The sequence below is a fragment of the Poromitra crassiceps genome, assembly GCF_964638095.1.
Source record: "Poromitra crassiceps genome assembly, chromosome: 18".
NCBI classification, from domain to species: Eukaryota; Metazoa; Chordata; class Actinopteri; order Beryciformes; family Melamphaidae; genus Poromitra; species Poromitra crassiceps.
In genome coordinates, this window is record NC_139636.1 from 1,283,960 (window position 1) to 1,301,049 (window position 17,090).

Genomic DNA, 17,090 nt, shown 5'->3' on the forward strand with positions numbered 1-17,090 from the left:
GCTAGCAAGCTAACTAGTAACAACACACTTTAAACTAAATTAAGTCTAAACTCATTCAAATTAGCCGGACATGGTCTGAAAGTTAACTGGCAGGCTGTGGTACATCAGCCCAGTGTGTCCTGTACCTATAATCACGTTAGTAATGTAGGCTAACAGTAACAGCTGGGGAGTTGCAATCGTAGCCCATAACATTAGCGTTAGCTCAATGCTAACGTTAATGCTAACGCCATTAGCGTCACTTTGCGCGACTTAAAAACACAGATTTGGCTGGTCTAACCTCATTTGTTACTAGTAGTGGACTTACCTTTCCTGCTTACTTTAGTTGAATATACTGCTAATCCCATGAGACCATCCGATGAGAGCCAAAAAGTGAACATCTTCATGGCTTAACCCGCGCAGGAACTTCAAACTCAGGCCAGCTTCTTCTTCTTCTAGTAGTGTTTTATGGCGGTTGGCAAACAACTTATGGTGCATTACCGCCACCTTCTGAAATGGAGTGTGGATCAGAACGGACTTCTAAAACACTATCCTGACTATATTCTTCTATTTCGTCCAGTTTCCTCTAAAAAAAATATATATCCCTATACCCCACATTCCCTGAATTCAACTGCAATATTTATTTTAACTCCAGCTTGATTCGATTGCTCTCCAATCTGTTCTTGAGGATCTGTCTTTCCTGGTAGTATAAATCAATCAGATTTTGATTTATGATTAGACCTCTGACTTCTTTTTTGTTATTAATTTTACTTATATTTGTGTTTGATCAAAATGTTGTAATTGCTCAGTCTTGATTTTGATATGACCAGAAATGACTAAATGTCAGACTTTATTATTATTATTATTGTTATTATTATTATTATTATTATTATTATACTAATAATAATAATAAGAATAATACTAATAATAATAGTAATCACAATAATAGCAATCATAACAATAATAATAACAATAATAATAACAATAACAATAATTATGTCAGTTGTTTCGGAGACTTCGCATCAACACCAGGGGCCGGCCAGCTCCCAGGGCACATTCTGGGCCTTCTGAGTCCATCACATGACATCCCTGAGTCCATCCATGACATCACAATGCTGCCCTGTGACATCATGACAGATGTGATGCCCCTGCCGACGATGTATGACATCAAGTAGAATGAGCTCTTCTTAACTATGCCACGAACACCACGCCCCATGCAGAGTGATTCAGGAGACGAAGCCAATAGCAGTCCGGAACAGGACGGGATAATTAGAAGTACTCAGAGATTATTAGACCGTGTCCTGGCAGACACACCCGTGTCAACGCAAGCTTCAAGACCTGAGCCAGGCCCTTGAGAGAGACAGCTGATGGTGGGAACTGGTCCCCCACGGCTGCCTTTAAAACCTCTACAACATCAGTAGTAGTATGTGGTTACTAAAATCCTTGAAGGTATAACATTACCAGAGCCTGCTTTATAAAAAACTGGTATGATAACCCCTTATGCCATGGCCAGGAACACTGTATACACATTGCACATTTTAATTTATCTTTACTATAGCTACTGCACACTATAAATAAGTATACGTTGCCCTCAACGTACTTACACAGCGGGGAAAGGTATAGTATTATATGCTATTTATAGGTTTCAAAACAAATGAGAGTGGTCCCTTAAAGGATTACAGTATCCCCAATGAAATATAATTAAAATTATAGCTGCTGCGCAGCAATGGGTTGTGGCCGGGCACGACCCATTGCTGACTGGATGCTTGGTGGTGGTTGTTATGTCTGATAACGTTATGTTACGGCCTGGTTGGCCTTGTTAACTTAGGTACATGTTACTGTGCCTTTAAGAGTTACTGCACCCGATGTACGGCATTGTTGTAAAAGCGTGGGTTTACGGCAGGGAAGTAAAGAGCATGAAACGAGCAACATGGTGTGATTATTTAGCCTATTTAGCGAGGATGGCTGACTTGATTTTGCCGCCGCCGCCACCTTTTTTACCCGTCCCCAGTGACCCAGCTGTTCCCTGGGATCGATGGCAGAGGTCGTTTGAGGATTATTTGCTGGCTTTGGGGCACTCGGATTTGGAAGAGGATAGGAAGTGCGCGCTCCTCCGCCACTGCCTCGGCCAGGAGGGACAGCGGATCTTCGCCACACTCACGTTAACGGATGGCTCGTATGCTACAGCTACCGCGGCCCTAAAGTCTCACTTCAGCACGGGAAGGAGCCGACGCATGCACCGCTTTGAGTTTCGTCAGAGGGCTCAGAAGCCGGGTGAGATGGTCGCGCACTTTGTGTCTGCCTTGCGCGAGCTGGCTAGGCTTTGTGACTTTGGGGTTTTAGAGAATGGACTTATAGTGGACCAACTGATAGAGAAAACGTCCTGTAACCAGCTGAGAGAGAGGCTGTTACTGGAGCCAGACTCCATGACACTGGCGGATGCGTTAGTGATTGGGAAGCAGTTGGAAACGGCTCTATCGGAGGTGCGCAAGTTGGGCCGCGCTGTGCACGAGCCTGTGACGTCATTCGCCCCGTCAGTTCAGACTGTGGCTCAGGAGACGGCGGGGACCGCTGCTGCAGACGTGGTGAGTGACAGTTGGGATGTACAGAGAGTGGACAGAGGCCCTAGAGAGGGCGGGCCCAAGTGCTGTAATAACTGTGGCTCCTCTAGACATGCAACCAGAGATCAGTCATGCCCTGCTGTGGGCAAGCGCTGTCGTAACTGCAACATGATGAATCATTTTGCACGCTGCTGTCGCTCCCCTCCTGCCCACTCAGATACAGCTGTTGTTCCAATCAACACAATACAGAGCCCACAGACCTCACTCAAGCATTGCACATGTCGTGTGGGTGGAGCAAGCGTACCGCTCCTGGTGGACACGGGGGCAAAAGTGTCAATACTGAACAAATGCACGTATGATTGACTCTTCAAACACGTGCCTTTGGAAGCAGCAGGTAACGCTCTGTCGGGTTATGGCCACTCCCCCATCTCCACTTTGGGTGTGGCCCGCCTTCCTGTCAGATATGACCAACAATGTGCCCCTGACACCAAGTTCTACATCACACAGAGGGGAGCCAACATCATGGGTCTTGATCTGTTCCTCGCCCTGGGCTTTACTATGACTGATGCGAGGGGCCTGCATGTCCTGCAGGTCGCCATTTCCTGGCCCGACCGTTTCCCACATCTGTTTAAAGGGCTGGGCTGCATGTCTGGATTTGTTCACCGGCCTACTGTTGACCTGTCTGTCCGCCCCGTTATCCAGCCTCTGCTGTGCATTCCCCTCGCCCTCCGTGATGCAGTGGAGGCGGAGCTACGCTGCCTGGTGGAGGGGGATGTCATTGAACCAATCAACGCATCACCGTGGGTATCCAACTTGGTGATAGCCAAGAAACGGGGGGGCGGGCTGCGCCTCTGTGTCGACCTGACGGATGTAAACAAAGCCATCATCCCGGATAAGTACCCTCTACCCACGGCCGAGGAGCTTACTAGTCATTTCCACGGCTCCATTGTCTTCAGTAAGATGGATTTACGTCACGGCTACCTGCAGACTCGCCTGGCACCTGCCAGCATGAGCCTCACAGCGTTTGTCACGCACGTGGGGGTTTTCAGATATAAACGCATGGCGTTTGGACTGTCATCGGCCCCAAGTTGCTTTCAGAAGATGTCACTCATCCTGGCCGGAATCCAGGGGGTCTCCATCTACCTGGACGACGTAGTGGTACACGCACCCTCCACCGCGCTGCACGATGCTCGCCTGGAGCAGGTTTTCCAACGTTTTGAACAGCAGGGGGTCACACTTAATGCTGAAAAGTGCGTGTTTGGAGTTGCGGAGGTCGAGTTCCTCGGCTTCAGGCTCTCCAAGGACGGTATTGCCCCGATCATGTCCCACACTGAAGCCATTCTGTCCCTGCCCGCAGTCGCCATCCCATCTCTCCTCTTTCCTGGGGATGGCCACCTACTATCTGCGGTTCATACCACACTACTCTGACTCAACTGCCCCCCTGCGCCAGCTGCTCAGAAAGGATGCTGTGTGGGAGTGGACCCCTGCCTGCCATGAGGCCAGGCCGTGCATGCCATCAAGCAGCAGCTTACGTCCCCACCCACATTGACGCATTTCAGTCTGAGCGCGCCCACCTTGGTCACCTGTGATGCTTCTGGGGTGGCGCTTGGTGCGGTGCTCTCCCAGGTCCAGGAGGGGGTGGAACGCCCTGTAGCTTTCGCCTCATGGGCACTCTCTCCGGCGGAGCAGAAGTACTCTGTGGGGGAGAGGGAGGCCCTGGCCTGTCTGTGGGCGTGCGAACGCTGGCACGTCTACCTGTACGGCAGGGCTTTCACCATCCGCACGGACCATCAGGCGCTGACGGCACTGCTGGCAACCCGGGGCTCGGGGCACAGGCCCATCAGACTGCTGAGGTGGGCTGATAGGCTGAATCAGTACAACTTCAGCCTTAAGTTTGTGCCGGGGCGTGCTAATACAGCGGCTGACCTCCTATCCAGAGCGGTCTCCGTGACGAAGGAGACGGGTGGGGTGACACCCGATTTGGAGGACGACGAAGACTGGGTCAACATTCTGCATGGGCCCCTCAGCATGGTAGTCACCCTGGCAGAGCTGCAGCAGGCCTCAGCTGAAGACGAGACTCTCAGAACCCTCTGGGCTTATGTCCAAGATGGCTGGCCTGCCACGGTGGACGACAATCTGCTTCCCTACCACCGGGTCCGTGATGAGCTCTCCTGCTGGGGGGCTGTGTGCCTCGCTCACGGCCACCGCACCATTGTACCGGAGACTCTGAGGGCCGGAATACTGCACATGGCGCACGAGGGGCATCTGGGGGTGGTCAAGGTGAAGCAACGTTGCAGAGATACAGTGTGGTGGCCCCATATAGACTCTGACATAGAGGAGCTGGTGCGTAACTGCGCCTGCTGCCTTCTGAGCGGGAAGACAGGCCAGCCGGCTACAGCACCCCTCACTCCAATCCCTTGGCCATCTGCACCATGGGAACATATCCAGGTTGACCTCTGTGGGGAGCTCCATGGGGCGCCCGCACATGCGCGCTACCTGCTGGTGGTGCATGACCTGCATTTGAAGTGGCCGGAGGCTGTCGAACTGAGCTCCATCACCACACACACAGTCATCGACCGCCTCACCAACCTGTTTGGGCGATGGGGCCTACCCAGTGTCATCACAACGGACAATGGGCCCCAATTTGCATCAGCAGAGTTATCAGAGTTCCTGGCACTGCGGTCCATCAGACACATCAGGACAGCAGTGTATCACCCGGAGAGTAATGGGGGGGTGGAAAGACTAAATAAAACCCTCAAAAATGGAATCCGAGCCTGCCTGGAGGAAGGGAAAACCTTCAGTGCCACACTCAACCAAACTCTCCTGACCATCCGGGCATCCAAGCACTCCACCACGGGGGTGTCACCTGCACTGCTCATGATCGGGCGCGAGCTAAAGCAACCACTGGACTGTTTGAGAGCTGAGCCAGCTCCTGCACAAGAGAGGCCAGGGCTCCAGAAAGTCAGAGCCCGGGTCCAAGGTTCACAGGCCCAGATGAAAAGGAGGTTTGATGCCTCTCGCAGAGTACAGACCCCCACACTGTCTGCAGGGGACTGGGTCAGGATTAAACATCCCCACCGCCAGAACAAGCTGAAGTCATTCTGGTCTGAACCCCTCCAGGTGACTCAGCAGCTGGGTCCGGCCACGTACAGACTGGACAACGGGAGCCGGTGGCACGCAAACCGCCTGCACAGAGTCGCAGCTCCAACAGCACCTGCACCACCCCTGTCTGCAGCGACGGCGCTCGGCTGGCAGCCCAGACCAGGAGCAAATCGGGTGGGGGGTAACCTACCGCCACAGCCAGAGGCTGTTCCCCAGCCTGCGCGCCCTCAGAGAGTGAGGGTCCCGCCCGCCTGGCATGGAGACTATGTGACTGGGTGATAAGGGACACAGGGGGTTGTGGACTGAATGTTATGTTCTTTAAAAGGGGGGTGGGGGGAGAAAATGTTGTCTGATAACGTTATGTTACGGCCTGGTTGGCCTTGTTAACTTAGGTACATGTTACTGTGCCTTTAAGAGTTACTGCACCCGATGTACGGCATTGTTGTAAAAGCGTGGGTTTACGGCAGGGAAGTAAAGAGCATGAAACAAGCAACATGGTGTGATTATTTAGCCTCTACCTAAACATAATAGTGGTGTTTTATGGGACTGGATGCTTGCATGTAAAAACACACATTGCTTCCACTTATATAGGGTGAGCCAGGAAGGACACACTGCTTCCACTTATATAGGGTGAGCCAGGAAGGATTTATGACATCACAATTGCTCGAGTGACATCACTGATGGCATCACAATTGCTCGAGTGACTGATGACATCACAAATACAACCTAATTACCCTAGGTAATTAGGGTAATTAAGATGCTGTTTAGGCAGTGCATTTTGATGCACTGTGGGCTCAATTTTTGACCAATCGAAAAGCTGTTTGATACTTTTGTGTAGGACAGTCTAACGATGCAGATGCTGACGTTTCGTGTCGTTTGAAGAAAAAATGTGGGTTAAAAGGGCGGAGCGCTACTTTGTTCAGAATACCTTTTTTATGATTATTATTATATATTATTAAGTAGCCCAGACAGCACACACCAACACCAAGTAGCCCAAATAGCAGCAACTTATGTTTGAATGTAAATCTGACTATAGTATATATTCATAATATATGTATAGATTGGCGGTGGGGGAAGACCCACGGACATCTGTGAAAGAACGGATGACAGCTCGGAAAGACGGCACGCAACAGTGTTAGGGCTGGCACCCTGAGGCACTGCGCAAGCTAGCTACAAGTACAAGACCAAGTGCAAAGAGCAGCTACAGCAACGCAAAGCACCTGATACTATCCAGAGAGTTATCTCTGGGTTTATTAGTACTGCTTGTTAGTTGGCGGAGGACCGGGGTCAGGAGTTAAACCACAGTGCTCTGGACCTCTTTGCTCAACCTGCTCAGAGCACAAGAAGAGGGGGTGCAAGATGGGTGTGGCTGACTAGAGCTCACAGTTGGAGCCCTTCTACAGGCGAAGATTAATCTTCGCAGCCCCACTCAGGCGAGGCGTACAGGCTGGGGGGGCGAAACGCTGGTGACCCTGAGATACCTGCTGAGGATGTAGAAGGGTTTCCAACGGTGTGAGTGCTCTGGCCACACTCTCACCAAGGAATACCGCCGTGGGGGCGGCATGTCGTAGCTCCTGCGGTTTCTGCTTGTGGCAAGGCATCTTTGATGTGAAGTGAACGTCGGGGGTGCTTTGCTGCGGGCGGGGTCCGTGGGGGCCGCAGTGTGTTGTCCTGCGGTTTACTTCACCCATAGAAATGAGGTGTTATGTCAAGTTTCAAGTCGTTTCATCCATTTTTGGTTGAATGGCGGCCATTTCATTTTGGCACGACTGTGTATGTTCCAGCGCCCGCAATCTTGAAACGAGAAAAGCAATTGGCACCAAACAACACAAATCTACTCATATGGGACCCATATACAACATATTAAAAGATTGGAGTGCTACCATGTTCAGAGAACGTTTTGCTAACATTGGACTCAGCGGCATAAGGGCTGTCAGGCCCCCAGGGCAGAGGTTGATCAAAGGAACTTTTTTTCCTGAAGGACTTGGGGAGTTTATTGTTTCATAATCATGTTTAGACACCAAAGACTTGTAATATACACATGAGCGTACCATCCCTCAGTAGAGTGACAGGCATGTGGAGTCAAAGTTCCAAGGTCACCGTGTGCACGTCCCACATTACCCAATGGAAAATATGGTCCCTGCACACCGGGAGGAAACCATGTGATTGATGTGGCTGAAGATTACCCTCAATAGACTTGTAGAAAAGGGTCCATAATGGCCCACCGTTAGGCCTGTTCTTGGGGCAGTCGATGCTCGCGAACCGGCGCGCCAACGACGTAATGACGATGACACCGCCGTGACATCATCAATGATGACGTCAGAGGTCACCTGTGAGGTCATCGGCGACGTCAGGCGGTCTAGGCTGACTGTGATGGCAGACGGGACTTTACGGGGTCACCGATGATGTCATAGCATAGAGTTCACCTGTGAGGTCATCGGCGATGTCAGACATAACATATATATACAAGGTGTTCTGTGACGCTGTATCCGGTATACTTACTTCTTATATACTTCTTTTCTACTTCATAATGTCTACCCTTACCACGACCAAATCCGAACCCGAGCTGAACCCTGGCTGTCTTACAACCAGCCAGGCCCTGGTGACCAACTGCCTACAACCAGCCAGGTCACGAGTGGTATTCCTTCAACCGCGTCCGAGGACCGACATCTCTGTGGTTCTGATCGACCACTGCCCGTGAGCCCTCAACTTCGATCCAGCACACTTCACGAGGCAAGCCCACAAGCTTCGCTACAAGACTAGATGCACAAAATAAGCCAATCAGGGTTGCTCACAAGGTCAGGAAAGAGCTAATTTGCCATAGCATTGCAACGGATGGATAGAATGACTACATTTTTTGCACGTGTGTTCAGGGGGAGGTCCTGAACTAGTGTAGAGAATATCGCCTCATTCCGTGCAGGCAAAGTCAGATGGTAGCCATTTAGCATCGTGTAGAAGTTCCCGAAAACAGAAACATGGCAGTGTGTCATATAAGACAATTTGGGAAAAACCAGTCATTAAAGCATGCTCTTTCAAATTTGCTGGACAGCTAGAAGACAGTCCAAACCCTCCTCTCAGCAAGTTTTAAGTAAATTGGAGCTGCGCTCAGGGAGCTGTGGCCCCGCACAGCTGAAAAGTCTCAAAAATCACACAAAAATAAGCTATATTGAGCAAAGTTTGCAACTCTTAAGTGTCAGGGACAAGGTTCCACTCAACGGGGAGCAGTAATTCTCGCTACAGTGTAATCAGAGAACCCATAGTACATTGTCAAAGAGTTGTTTTCGTGCTATCTTCAATTACTGATTTTTACAGAATTGTGGTAAATGACACAAAGGCGATTTTGACAGAAGCAAAGACAGCTTTAAGGCCATAACATTGCAGCGGATGGAGAGTATGACTAAATTTTTTGCACGTGTGTTCAGCTGGAGGTCTTGAACTAGTGTAGCGAATATCGCCTCATTCCGTTAAGCCATGCCAAGATGAGAGCCAATCAGGGTCGCTCAGAAGGCCGGGGAACAGCTAATTTGCCATAACATTGCAGCGGATGGATAGAATGACTAAATCTTTTGCACGTGTGTTCAGCCGGAGGTCCTGAACTGGTGTAGCGAATATCGCTTCATTCCGTTAAGCCATGCCAAGATGAGAGCCAATCAGGGTCGCTCAGAAGGCCGGGGAACAGCTAATTTGCCATAACATTGCAGCGGATGGAGAGTATGACTAAATTTTTTGCACGTGTGTTCAGCCGGAGGTCCTGAACTAGTGTAGCGAATATCGCCTCATTCCGTTAAGCCATGCCAAGATGAGAGCCAATCAGGGTCGCTCAGAAGGCCGGGGAACAGCTAATTTGCCATAACATTGCAGCGGATGGATAGAATGACTAAAATTTTTGCACGTGTGTTCAGCCGGAGGTCCTGAACTGATGTAGCGAATATCGCTTCATTCCGTTAAGCCATACCAAGATGAGAGCCAATCAGGGTCGCTCAGAAGGCCGGGGAACAGCTAATTTGCCATAGCATTGCAACGGATGGATAGAATGACTAAATTCTTTGCACGTGTGTTCAGCCGGAGGTCCTGAACTACAATGATAACCTTAAATGGAAGTGGGCGAGGCCAAGGGGCGTCACCCCCCACCCTTCTGAGATCAATTTAGATAGTAAGTAGCCCTGGTGGCATGTGGGCGGGCTGTGTGTGGGCTAGAAGGCTGACACTTGGTGGTTGTAGAGTAGCAGGGGGTGCCACAAACATACCAAAAGATCAGCCTTCTAGCCCTCACCTCTCTTGAGAAACAGCTGTGTTCACCCTGCGTGTACACCGCGCATGCTTTATCATGTAATATGTAAAAGCTTATATCTCAAAAACGACTCAGGCTAGCAGTTCCACCTGTGCCTCCCGCCTCCCAAGACCAGAGGCAGGCGTGCGTCCCGGCCTCAGGGTTAGCACCCCGGAGGGCGCCACCCACTTCACCGGTGCCCGCACCCCGGCTCAACATTTCATCCGTGCCGCGCACCTCCCATGACCGGGGTCAGGTCAGCACGGCAGCTCCAGAGCCAACGACGTAATGATGATGACACCGCCGTGACATCAGCGATGATGATGTCAGAGTTCACTTGTGAGGTCATCAGCGATGGCAGACGGTCTAGGCTGACTGTGATGGCAGACGTGACTTTATGAGGTCACCGATGATGTCATACCTCCCCGGACGTTGTGACATCACCAACGGTGTCATACCCCGAATGTGGGGGGGTATAAAAAGGTGTTGTTCTGTTATGATATGCTTCTTGGTCCTATTCCCCTTTCTGCAATCTGTAAGCTCTATACGTGGCTTCTGCCTTGCTCCTATCTGCCTGATATTTCATTAAAGCCTGAAAAGACATCTCTGTGGTTCTAATCGACCACTGCCCGTGAGCCCTTACCTAAGATCCGGCAACTTCACACTTCACACAAGGCAAGCACATAAACTTCCTTACAAACTGGTCCTTCGAGCCGGCGTGCGTACCGGCCTCAGGGTTAGCACCCCGGAGGGCGCCACCCACTTTACCGGTGCCCGCACCCCGGCTCAACATTTCACCCATGCCTCGCACCTCCCACGACCAGGGTCAGGTCAGCACGGCAGCCCCAGAGCCAATGACCCAAACTACGCAACCCCCGGTTCCACTGCCCAGACAAGGGCAACGGCCATTGCCAATGCCACCAACACCCGCACCCAGGACACGTCCACCAACAAAGGTCGCCGACCCTGAGCATGCAATAGAGTGCAACGGGCACGGCTCCGCCGAGCCCGCCACTGGGATACACCACACTCAGGTAGGCATGGCGAACGTTGGGACCAACAGCACGGGGCACAGTCAGCCGGCCGGCGTCAACCATTCCCACAAGATAGCCGGACACGACAGCTGGGACCCCCCCAGAGGGCGGGACCAGCCATCACGATTACCTATTCCCGGAATTCACCTCCTGGCCCTGCCCGGGCTCATGGAGACAACTCCAGCCAAGGCCTCTAGGGATGCCAAGAAGTCCGAGCAGAGGAAGCCAAGAACGGGCCCCAAGCCTGTTCCCCCAGAAAGAAGCGGCCACCCGGCTCCCCCTGACGGATCAAGCCACCCTGCTCCCCCAGGGGGAACCGGGGGGGGGGGGGGGGGGGGGGGGGGCGACTACACTGGGAAACCTCCATGGGGAAACCGTCATGCCCTCCGTAAGGTCTGCAAAGTGGTGACCCAACATGGGGACCAGAGGCTGGACACATACGCCATAATGGACGACCGCTCAGAGTGGACCGTGCTCCTACACCCAGCAGCACAGCAGCTGGCCCTTACAGGCCAGCCAGAGGACATGCCTTTGCGGACGGTGAGGCAGGAGCCCCAGATGCTTCACAGGGCGGCCGTCTCCCTCATCGTCTCGCCGGCAATTTGCCCAGAGCAGACTTATCGCACGCAGAGAGCCTTTACAACACAACTTAAAATCAACTAAATATCAATGTCTAATGATATTTGAATTTAACATTGTGTGGACGTTAATGTTAAAACGTTTAACAAACGTTGGATTTTGGTTACTTAACAACACAACATAAAATCAACATAATCTCAACATCTCATGATGTTTGGATTTTACGTCATATTGACATTAACATTGGGATGTTTAGAAGACGTTGGATTTTAGTTATTTTATAACACAACTTAAAATCGACTAAATATCAACGTCCGATGATGTTAGAATTTAACGTTGTGTGGACGTTAATATTGCAATGTTTAACAGACGTAGGATTGTGGTTACTTAAAAACATATTTTAAAACCAACAAAATATAAACGTCTAATGATGTTTGGATTTTACGTTATATTGACATTAATATTGGGATGTTTAGAAGACGTTGGATTTTAGTTACTTTATAACACAACTTAAAATCGACTAAATATCAACGTCTGATGATGTTAGAATTTAACGTTGTGTGGACGGTAATATTACTACGTTTAACAGACGTTGGATTTCAGTTACTTTATAACACAACTTAAAATCGACTAAATATCAACGTCTGATGATGTTAGAATTTAACGTTGTGTGGATGTTAATATTGCAATGTTTAACAAACGTAGGATTTTGGTTACTTAAAAACATATCTTAAAACCAACAAAATATGAACGTCTAATGATGTTGGGATTTTACGTTATATTGACGTTAATACTGGGACGTTTAGAAGACGTTGGATTTTAGTTTCTTTAAAACACAACTTAAAATCAACTAAATATCAACGTCTAATGATGTTAGAATTTAACGTTATGTGGACGTTAATGTTAAAATGTTTAACAAACGTTGGATTTTGGTTACTTAAAAACACAACTTAAAATCAACATAATCTCAACGTCTAATGATGTTTGGATTTTACGTTATATTGACATTAATATTGGGATGTTTAGAAGACGTTGGATTTTAGTTACTTCATAACACAACTTAAAATCGACTAAATATCAACGTCTGATGATGTTCTAATTTAACGTTGTGTGGACGGTAATATTACAACGTTTAACAGACGTTGGATTTTTGGTTACTTAAAATCACAACTTAAAACCATCAGAATTTCAACATCTAATGATGTTGGGATTTTATGTTATATTGACGTTAATATTGGGACGTTTAGAAGACGTTGGATTTTAGTTTCTTTAAAACACAACTTAAAATCGACTAAATATCAACGTCTGATGATGTTCGAATTTAACGTTGTGTGGATGTTAATATTACAATGTTTAACAGACGTTGGATTTTGGTTAATTAAAAACACAACTTAAAACCAACAAAATATCAACGTCTAATGATGTTGGGATTTTACGTTATATTGACGTTAATATTGGAACGTTTAGAAGACGTTGGATTTTAGTTTCTTTATAACACAACTTAAAATCGACTAAATGTCAACGTCTGATGATGTTAGAATTTAACGTTGTGTGGACAGTAACATTACAACGTTTACCAGACGTTGGATTTTGGTTACTTAAAAACACAACGTAAAACCAACATAATATAAACGTCTAATGATGTTGGGTTTTTACGTTATATTGATGTTAATATTGGAACGTTTAAAGACGTAGGATTTCAGTTTCTTTAAAACACAACTTAAAATCGACTAAATATCCACGTCTGATGATGTTAGAATTTAACGTTGTGGGGACGTTAATATTACAACGTTTAACAGACGTTAGATTTTTGTTATTTAAAAACACAACTTAAAACCAACATAATATCAACGTCTAATGATGTTGGGATTTTACGTTATATTGACGTTAATATTGGGATGTTTAGAAAACGTTGGATTTTAGTTACTTTATAACACAACTTAAAATCAACATAATCTCAATGTCTAATGATGTTGGAATTTTACGTTATAATGACGTTAATATTGGGATGTTTAGAAGACGTTGGATTTTAGTTACTTTATAACATAACTAAAAATCGACTAAATATCCACGTCTGATGATGTTAGAATTTAACGTTGTGGGGACGTTAATATTACAACGTTTAACAGACGTTAGATTTTTGTTATTTAAAAACACAACTTAAAACCAACATATTATCAACGTCTAATGATGTTGGGATTTTACGTTATAATGACGTTAATATTGGGATGTTTAGAAGACGTTGGATTTTAGTTACTTTATAACATAACTTAAAATCGACTAAATATCAACGTCTGATGATGTTAGAATTTGACGTTGTGTGGATGTTAATATTACAACGTTTAACAGACGTTGGATTTTGGTTATTTAAAAACACAACTTGAAACCAACATAATATCAACGTCTAATGATGTTGGGATTTTACGTTATATTGACGTTAATATTGGGATGTTTAGAAGACGTTGGATTTTAGTTACTTTATAACACAACTTAAAATCAACATAATCTCAACGTCGAATGATGTTGGGATTTTACGTTATAATGACGTTAATATTGGGATGTTTAGAAGACGTTGGATTTTAGTTACTTTATAACACAACTTAAAATCGACTAAATATCAACGTCTGATGATGTTAGAATTTAACGTTGTGTGGATGTTAATATTACAACGTTTACCAGACGTTGGATTTTGGTTATTTAAAAACACAACTTAAAACCAACATAATATCAACGTCAGATGTCGTCAGTATTAACCGTCAACCTGACGTTGACATTAGACGTTGGACTGACATTGGATTATGGTCACGGACGTCACGACCTCCATCCAACCAAAGATCAACGTCTAATGACGTTGTGTGCCAGCTGGGTGGAGGCTGTGATTTACAGTGATCTCTGCTTCGCATCATGTGATCTCTGCTTTGCATCTTGACTACAATGCCTCTTAGCATCACTAATGTAACCCCAGTTCCACGTGTCATTCTAGCAAACGGTGTGCGGGTTCGACCTGCTCAGAGCAAACGGCCACTCCTTCGTCTGCGACGTCAACGGCTTCAGCTTTGTCAAAAACTCCATGAAGTACTACGATGACTGTGCCAAAGTACTCGGGTAGGTATCATTTAAACACTGACTGAGCAAATAATTACTACTTTCCTACTGTATGAAGTGCAATACAAATGGATTTGATCGAATAGAATATTAGAATATAATGAATGTAATTACAGACATATGTAATGGAACCAGAACCCTCATTTATACAAGTTGTTAGCACTACTGAAATATTCTGATAAGTTAAACAGAATTACATTGAAATATCAAACCAAAGCTCAAATTTGCAATAAACATGTCAATGTATTTCACCTGTATTGGTTTGTGTAGTCTGGTTTAAATGCTTTCCTGTTTGGAAAAGGGAGGTTTGACTGTAAGCAGAATTTGCTTATTGTGATAACAGAAGCTGTTATTTTGGTGTTGGATAACAACTGCTGTGTCTGGCTTTCCGGGTCTTTTCTGCTGTGTTTTTTAAGTTGAGATGGTCCCTGAAGTACCGTAGCCAAGTTGTAATTAATTCATTACAGCACTGGACAGCTCCGAGGATACAGCTGTCAGCGTGACACCTCAATTACCTCATGATTTATCACCTCTCCTTCCAGGAAGAGTAACTCAAGCGTCTCATACATTTTACAGACAGGAAGTGCAGAAGATGTAGCTTCCCCGTAGAAATGGCCAGTGGCATGGACAAATTGTATAAAGATATAATCAAACCATGCACAGCAACATCTTGCCATACAAATAATAACAGTTTAAAGGTGCTACCTGTAGCATTTTAACATCAGTAAATCATTGCCACATTCATTTTATATTTATTTATACATTTTTTTATATTGCCACATACATGTTGTATAATTATAAACAATTGAGAGGATTTCCAGTCTGTACTGACATCTTGTTTATATGAAAGGGAAACCTAATGCACAGGAGGAAGCAGCATCCTCGTTGCAACAGGAAGCAAAATATGATTGGCCCAATGGGGGATTCAGTAATTAAAGGGTCAAATATTTAGCTACTCACCAATAGCGAGCACAGCACACTCAATCCAATGAGAAAACTTAGGTGCAGGGAAGAGGCCAGCACACAACAGACCTATCAGGCAAAAGGAGAAGGCCTTTTGGCTGAAACGTCTGTTGCTGCTGTCTGTCCCATATGACTTATTAAACTTTTGAAAGGACATTTTTGTGTGTTGGCCTGTTCTTTCTTAATCAAATCTTTAGCTAAAATGTGTTATCTCTGACATCACTGGTCTGATTTTGATTATATTTGGAGCAATGATGCATTTTGGCACCTGACGCTGGCATTTAAAATATACTGATTAGCCTGATAGAGCTGCGATGCTATAATTTAAATGTCAAAAATGTTCAAATTTGAAAGGCCGTAATTGCTACACCAACACCACCGATCTGATTTTGATGAAACTTGGAAGGATGATGCATTTTGTTACTGGTTAGCCCAAGAGGTTCCCGCATCATTTGTAGGTGCCAACAGTTTTTACTTGTATTGGCCTTGTGTTTAGTTCTTCTCTTCTCTGAAAAGATTTGGAAACTCTATGTTGAAAATGGCTATACAAAGTAAATGTTAAGTTAGTTGTTTTTCTCTCTACCTTCCAGGAATATGGTGATGAGGGAGCTTGCTCCCCAGTTCCACATCCCCTGGTCCATCCCCATGGAAGCTGAAGACATCCCCATTGTCCCAACAACCTCAGGAACCATGTACGTACTGAGACGCCACATACATGTATGATGCATTGCATCAGCCTGGTGGAAAATGAAGCCTCTGTTATGTCTAATTTTGACTAATGTCAAAAAGTACAATTTTTGAGTCCGTGAATTTCTCCAAACAAGACCTTCAGAGTTATTGAAATTAAGTGCTTGCATTTTATTTCCAAGTGAATGTAGGAACCTTGGCCTGTAAATAAATAAATAAATAAGTATGAAGTAGGGCATTGTTGAAAAACAGCGTACATGCTCAGCAAAACTTCAAGAGGTAAGTAATGGTTTGGAGTTAAAAAAAAATCACACATTAACAGTGCTGAGTCAGGGTCTCTGAACCAGATCCTTTCATTTTCTCAAGTGCTGAGAGGCTTGATCTTGGTGAGCTGTGAAATCTCAGCCGCCCGAGAGGCGATGAGCAATTTGAGGCTGGGTGGAGGTTAGCTGAGGTTGGGTGGTAAGTGATGTGAGATAACTGAGTTGGTGTATTTTTCTCTCCGCTCCTCCAGGATGGAGCTGCGCTGTGTCATTGCCATCATCCGCCATGGAGATCGCACACCAAAGCAAAAGATGAAAATGGAGGTGCGACACCCCCTGTAAGTCTCGTGGTTCGGGCATGAAAAGGTCTCTCCTGCCCTTGAGCAACACAGCGTTCAAGTATTTATGTTGTTATGAAATACTTTTTGGCATGATGTATTGTAAAAAGATAAACATAAGGGTGTTTGACTTACCTTATCTTACAAGCGATAAGCCCTCTTTTGAGGCTGTGTATATATTGGGTAGAAAGAATCATGTCGATTTCAACAAT

General features: G+C 46.3%; 1 protein-coding gene across 5 annotated transcripts in view; it reads left to right on the plus strand.

The window, feature by feature from the left end:
* Positions 1 to 17,090, plus strand: part of ppip5k1b (diphosphoinositol pentakisphosphate kinase 1b) — a 112,385-nt gene that overhangs the window by 31,089 nt on the left and 64,206 nt on the right. For all 5 annotated transcript variants that reach the window (XM_083655008.1, XM_083655010.1, XM_083655011.1 and 2 more), the window contains exons 8-10: positions 14,506 to 14,627; positions 16,181 to 16,282; positions 16,792 to 16,878. In XM_083655008.1, the coding sequence (XP_083511134.1) occupies positions 14,506 to 14,627; positions 16,181 to 16,282; positions 16,792 to 16,878 (311 nt within the window). The remainder of the gene's footprint in view (positions 1 to 14,505; positions 14,628 to 16,180; positions 16,283 to 16,791; positions 16,879 to 17,090) is intronic.